The 6,898-nt window shown below is 43.0% G+C and overlaps 1 protein-coding gene across 1 annotated transcript; it reads left to right on the top strand.

Moving 5' to 3' along the window:
- The first annotated feature begins 1,918 nt into the window (after positions 1 to 1,918).
- LOC135408416 (homeobox protein MOX-1-like) lies at positions 1,919 to 6,683 on the top strand. The gene is made up of 3 exons (XM_064643573.1): positions 1,919 to 2,707; positions 4,123 to 4,295; positions 5,117 to 6,683. Exons 1-3 carry the CDS (start codon positions 2,257 to 2,259, stop codon positions 5,237 to 5,239), a joined length of 747 nt encoding a protein of 248 aa, XP_064499643.1. The 5' UTR covers positions 1,919 to 2,256; the 3' UTR covers positions 5,240 to 6,683.
- The last annotated feature ends 215 nt before the right edge of the window (positions 6,684 to 6,898 follow it).

Here is a 6,898-nt window from a genome sequence, read left to right as displayed (position 1 = left end):
TAACCACATGGCTCTTTAACTTCCATTGGTGGGAGATCATTTTTCCCTTCTAGGTAGGCTGCCTCTATTAGCCTAAGCTTTACACTTCTGTTCTTTTATACCTTCAGGATGGCTGAGAAAACCATTAAAATGACTGATAGACCCACCGAGCCCATCTCTGGGCTTGGCATTTCCTTCCCAACTCCCGTTGCTGTCGGAGCCCCTTCTCCTCTCCCTCACAGGTGTTTGCTGGGTCTGACCTTGGCAGCCCTTCTCCAGCTCTCTGCCCTCCTCTGGGTCTCCTGGTGACCTGGGGAAGTCCCAGGATGGACTGACAGAAAGCTCCAAGACAAATCCCCACTTCCCAGCCTTCAGGTTGTTCCAGGAGCGTTCCCCACGAAAGCTCATCCCCATCCCTGCCATTTTTTCCTACCAATGTTTCAGTCCTTGACTGAAGAGATGTTGTTGACTTTACAGAGGTTAAAGGTGGCCTCCTCAAGAGACAAATGGGATTTAGCAAGAAGGGATGATTGTTGTTCTTTCAGGAATAAAGTGTCAGGAAGATGCAGAGGTGCCCTGGCCCCTGCTGAGGCACCAAGTGACAGCAGCAGCTGCTGAGGGTGCTGGAGCTCTGCGGGATCTGAGGGTTCCCACGTCTCAGAAGGGCACAACTTCTCCTTTTCCCACATCTGTGGCTGGAGGAATAACAGTGAGAGCTCCGTTGGGAAGCTGAGTCAGGCCCTGCAGACAGACTTTGGGCTGAGTGGGAGCCTAAAGCTGATCCTGACTGAAGTGGCCAAGAGACTAAGGGACAATCCTCCTCTCTCTTCCATCCCTGCAAGCACATGTGCAAGAACATAAATGTTTGAATAATTAACTAGACCTTTTTGTAGACTGAAGGTAGGACTGACAACCAACAGACTCAGGTTGAATTCACACAAAGCCCTAATAATCTGTGTGAGTGAAGTGCTGTACATAGGACAACACACACAGAGAGAATATAAATTAAATATTCTGCATTGCCAAAAAGTTCTGGACTCTGATTTAGATTCTGCCAGTGCCTGGAACATTTACAGCATTTGTAATTTGGTTATAACCTGACCTTTCAGAAAAAAAACAGTCTGAGGAGTTTCCTCCTGCCAGTGAGGATGAAATGCTTTCTAATGTTTGTTATCTAATGCAACAGAACAACAGATTTAAATATTTAGGAGAGTTCTTTCTAGAGAATGATTTAGGCATCAGATACTGAGAAGAGATTCCCTGCTAATGTATTTTCAACTCTGGTGGCTCCAGGGTCTAAGAATCTGCTTTCTACTAGGAAAAACTATAAAATGTTCAACAAAAGATGAAAAACTTGTCTTTCATTGTCATAAAATCAAGAGCTTTCCTTGCAGGAGGGGTGGCATATTGAAAATTCTCTAGAAAGTAGAATACAGAAAGAATAACTGTCACTGGCAGCAAACTCCAACTCTCAGTAAATACATGTGTTATCAATCTAACAAAACACCACTCAAATCCTTGCATGTGTGTACAAGCCAGGTTTAATGGGGTTTTTTTAAAATTTTAAGATTGGGCCTTAAATTATATATAATTAGTAAACTCCTTTCTTACTTTTATTTCCCACTTTAGTCCTTGAAATTTGGTGTCTGTTGAATTATGTTTTAGGGCTTTTTCTAAACCCGAGATTTGTGGAGTTTTGTTAACAGTGCAATAAAAATAACTTCGTAGTGTCACAAAGAAACATTAAAGACTTTTTTTGTGTGCAGCTCTCTAACTTAAAAAAAAAAAAAAAAAAAACAAAAAACAGACATTGTTTCTTTAAAAGGCTCCATCTGCAAATCCCATTAGATGTGCATATAAGGTTTCAGATGATTAATAGCTGCCTGCTTTGCTTTGGTTGGAGGGGCTGAGGGTATTGTGTGTTAACCCCTCCCTCCCCTTACTCACATTTCACTTTGCAAACTTGTCACTCTCTCCCCAGCACAGTATTTAAAAAGGTGTTTCACTCATGCCCAGCACTTCAGGAGGGAGCAAACTGCAGGCCTGGGGAAGCAACTCATGGAGGTCCCTGCCCAGCTCTGGGTCCTGTTTCCCAGTCGGGGCAATGAAGCCATTTAGAAAAGCTCCCACAGTAACAAACCTGCAGCGGCATAAAACCCACAAACAAACTGTTGTTTAGGGAGGAAACCCATCCTGTGGAATTTGGAAGATTCACCCTCTGCTTCTCTCCTGATTTTGAAGGCAGAGCCGTCACCGAGGCGTGGGCAGGACTGGCAGATGGATCCCACCAGCAGCAGCTGCATGCGCAGCCCACAGCCCCCCCCTGCCCTCTGGGGGTGCATGAGGAGCACCCACATGGATGCCAGCACAGCCCCAGGGCTGAGCCACTGCCCAGCAGCACCGTTCTCCTTCCACCAGAGACCAGATTTTGATGCTTACTCCGATTTCTCCACCTCCTGCTTGGTGGCGGCTCCCCAGAGCTTCCCACGGGAGGAGCGAGGGTTTGGGGAGCAGCACCAGCCTTTCCAACCCTCTGCCTGGCACCTGGCAGCAGCTGAGAGCACGAGACAACTCCATCCAGAACAGGCCTTGGCATCTGGGCAGTTGGAGGGCAGCAGCCCAGACCCAGCGAGTGTGGCAGCGGGGGTGGATGAAGATGAAGAGGTACCAGGAAACACCACAAAGGACACTGAGAAAAAGCCACCCAAAAGAAAAAAGGAAAGCTCAGGTAGGTGACACAAAATCAGGGTTGTGGGAGAGTGCAGGCAATGGAATGAGAGCACTTGTGAGACTGAGAATTAAGAAAGGAAGCTGATTAGCAAAACATTTCGTAATGCTTGACTGGGCAAACTTACACAACAACAACACTGAAACCAAACAGTTTATTCTTATTCTGGCCTTTGTATTTCAGTCCTGCAGAGCTTGTTTACTGAACTAAGCGTTTTACTCACCAGTACAATGCACATTTGCTGTAACTAACCAGGAATCACATGGCATGTACACGCTGAGCTGACAGTCCTAGGATGTGGAGTTACAGATCCATACTTGCCATTTGTCTGAGCATAAGGAAATGGCAAAGAGCAAAGATCCCTCAGCTTGAGTTGCCTGTGCTAGTTGGAAATACCATACTAGGATTTTGACATCTCAGTTTATGGTAAGAAGTACAAGAGGCAAAGTCTTCCTTTAGATATAAATTCTATTTGGCCTCACTAAATAATAAATATTTTTACCTCAAAGCAGCTCTGGCTCTGATTCCTAAGCATCAATTTTCTTTTCTTCTCTTCTCTTCTCTTCTCTTCTCTTCTCTTCTCTTCTCTTCTCTTCTCTTCTCTTCTCTTCTCTTCTCTTCTCTTCTCTTCTCTTCTCTTCTCTTCTCTTCTCTTCTCTTCTCTTCTCTTCTCTTCTCTTCTCTTCTCTTCTCTTCTCTTCTCTTCTCTTCTCTTCTCTTCTCTTCTCTTCTCTTCTCTTCTCTTCTCTTCTCTTCCCTTTTCCTTTTCCTTTTCCTTTTCCTTTTTCCTTTTCCTTTTCCTTTTCCTTTTCCTTTTCCTTTTCCTTTTCCTTTTCCTTTTCCTTTTCCTTTTCCTTTTCCTTTTCCTTTTCCTTTTCCTTTTCCTTTTCCTTTTCCTTTTCCTTTTCCTTTTCCTTTTTCTTTTTCTTTTTCTTTTTCTTTTTCTTCTTTTTCTTTTTCTTTTCCTTACCAGTTTTTACACCCTGCACCAGAGGTGGGCTTCATGCACTCCTGACCCGTTGTAAACACCCAGTGCTGGCTTGGCTGCCTCCTGCACGGCAGGTCAGGGGAGGGTGAGAACACGGATACAAGGAATGAAAGTAAAAATCCGGGGAAGGAAATCATTTCAATGCAGTGCCAGCAAGGAATGGGAGCTCCCTTCCCACAGCTGCAGTTCTGTGACTGAGCAGAGCCAGGCAGTCCCCTCCTGGCTGAGCTGTCCCACCCCTGTCCCCTCCAACATCACACTGGCAGCACCAACAAGTCACACTGAGCTCGAGGGGGCACAACACAAACACCTTAAAACTTCCACTGAGCACTTCAACGAGCTGTTTGAATCAACCCCCCACAATGCAGGTGTTCACACACACAGGCATAACTGCAGATTACACAACAAAGTGTGCTTTGCCTCTCAGAAAACCAGAACTCGGGCAGCAAGACAGAATCCCACAGCAAATCCCGGAAGGAAAGGACAGCTTTCACCAAGGAGCAGCTGCAGGAGCTGGAAGCTGAATTTGCCCACCACAACTACTTGACAAGGCTCAGGAGATACGAGATAGCTGTGAACCTGGACCTCACCGAAAGACAAGTACTCCCCAAACCCTTGTCTCCCCAGCCCCTTCTTCTTCCCCCACAAAAAAACCTTCTCCCTAACACTAAAAACCAGATGTGTCACTTGAGGGGGTGTCTTGCAGTGGCACAGAGGTATTTTAAAACAAAGCCTCCACATTCTTTTCAAACACACTTGTTACAAATTTCTGTGAGTAGTTGATACATTTAATTATGTTTCTCTAAACTAAAGATAGATTTGGTAATAACTGGTCTCTTGCAAGCTGCTGCTTCCCACCATTCATTGGTACATATTGATATATCAAGGTTTACATATGGAATATGGACACCACCTGAGACTGCAATTAACAGGAAATTATTAGAATTATATGTTTGACACATGCATTCTTCCTGGGTGGTATTTTGAGGTGATAAGGAAAGACAAAAACGCAGAGTTTTGTGGAGAGATGTATTTCTGTTCCCTCATTGTCATCTCAGTCCAGGTTTCCTTTTCAAAGCCTAGTGAACAATTGCTCAATTATGTGAAGCAAATTAAAATTTCTGAAGCACTAGATTGGGTGGCCTAGATGTTAAAAATACATGAGGGGCACTGTGGCTGTTGTGTTGACATGCTTATTTGACATGAAGACAGGTTCTAGGCAAAGCACCTTTGGGGGTTTCAGAGGAACTTCTGTCTGGAGTAGTTTAGAAAGAATTGTTCCCATCTGTGTTAGGAAGATGAATTGCTTAAACCTGCAAAGTTCTGTTCACCTTTTCTTCTATAATTCCACAAATATGCATAGCTCTGCTTGTACAGCTCAGACTGAGACAGGAAGTAATTATTTCCTCTTTATCACCCAGGTCAAAGTATGGTTTCAAAACAGAAGAATGAAGTGGAAACGTGTTAAAGGTGGGCAGCCAGTGTCCCCACACGAACATGACACAGAAGATGTGGACTCTGCTGCCTCTCCCAGCTCTGAGTAGTCCCTGCAGCAATGGGAGAGGAATCTGGAGAAAGTAATGGATCAGAATGTGGATGCAACACTGCTTTGGGTCAGCTACTCAAAGGGATCATCCTGCTTGCAAATCCTGTAGCCCACAGTCTTTAAGAGGTTTATGATGCTTTATGTTGCAGAGGCAATTAAAGAGCACAGGGGGAAAAGCCAAAGGAGGGCATGATTTTGATTTTTGTTTCTGGAACTGTCTTACTACCACAGATGTGTCTACAGAAAAAAACAGTAACATTGAATATAAAACAGGAGTAATGTTGTGTAGATGCTCAGACATTCAGAAAATACAGGTTATCAGTCAGAGAGTGATAACACAGATGTGTTCTCATCCAGTCTTTCCCTGGTCACATCTATTCAGTGTGCATTTGGACTTGGCAATACACATTTTACTTGTGCCTTACTCTGAGAGAAATAAATACTTTGACAGTCACTGATTCTCCTTGCAAAATGAATTGGACACCTGTGTAGCTAGGCAATAAGATTACAAAATAAAATATGAGACTAAAAACACATATAAACAGAATTCTGCTGACCAGTTTCAGAGGAGGTGGCTCTCACACTGACAGTCCAAGAAGGCAGGTGCCTTGTTGATGGCAGCAATTTGCAGAGGGAGATTTCTTCCAAGCTTACTGTAAATCCTGAAATTAAACTCCTAGACCTCAATTTCAAATATTTTTTCAAAGCAGTCATCACGAAGCACCACAGCAGGCACGGCAGAGATGGAACTCTCAGCACAACATCTATCACTGTTGTGTTTTCAAGTTTTCCAATAAACAGCACAACCAGAAGTTTTAACACTTCAGAACACTTCCACTTGAAATTATCCTCCCTTTCAACCCAAACTTATACTATATCAAGTTATGAAGATTTAGAAAAGCACAGTGCCTGTTTCCATTTGCTCTATCTTTTTGTTTAATGTACTACTGCCATATTTTAAACAGAATTTTACACTAGCACACCACAACATGGCTATTGAGAACACTGAAACAGTGGTTTGAATATTTGAAAGGTAACCATGATGGCAGCTATGACATACTGCCTTCCTCTCACCCTGCTCTGATGCTTATTTATTGTGGTTGCCTGTAAACTGTTGATCTGCTGGGTGAAAATCTGTATATCTGAATGATATGTTTATAAAGCTATCAGTGGTAATTCCACTTGTAAAAAAACTCAAAACAGATAAATATCATCTTTTTTTTTTTTTTAACAGAGGTGTTGTGTTCTTTTCAAAGAGCTGATTACTGTATCTACAATGAAGAAACATTCATCACATTCCTTCTTAACATTTCCAAACTCTGACTGACAGATGAAAAAACGAGCAGTTTAGAGTATATATTTGTGCAAAACCAATTTAAAAAAATAATTATTTCTGAAAGAAATTATTTAAAAATAAAGAAACTTGAGAAGTTTGAGAAGCACTGAGGAGGTGAACTGGTGTCTGGTTTCCCACACTGCACTACTTGCTCCTGCCCACTTTACCCAAAACCAACTGTTGCCCAAAACAAAACACCAGCACCTCCCCCACTCAAAAAAATAAAGAAAACTGGATAAAATAAAGAAACCAGGATCATTGATGCCTCACAAGACTTCAGCACAAACTGTGCTGCAATCACAGAATGGATGTAAACACGTG

Source organism: Pseudopipra pipra, unplaced genomic scaffold (genome assembly GCF_036250125.1).
Source record: "Pseudopipra pipra isolate bDixPip1 unplaced genomic scaffold, bDixPip1.hap1 HAP1_SCAFFOLD_449, whole genome shotgun sequence".
In the NCBI taxonomy this organism is placed as follows: domain Eukaryota; kingdom Metazoa; phylum Chordata; class Aves; order Passeriformes; family Pipridae; genus Pseudopipra; species Pseudopipra pipra.
This window is presented reverse-complemented; position numbering and strand designations above follow the sequence as displayed.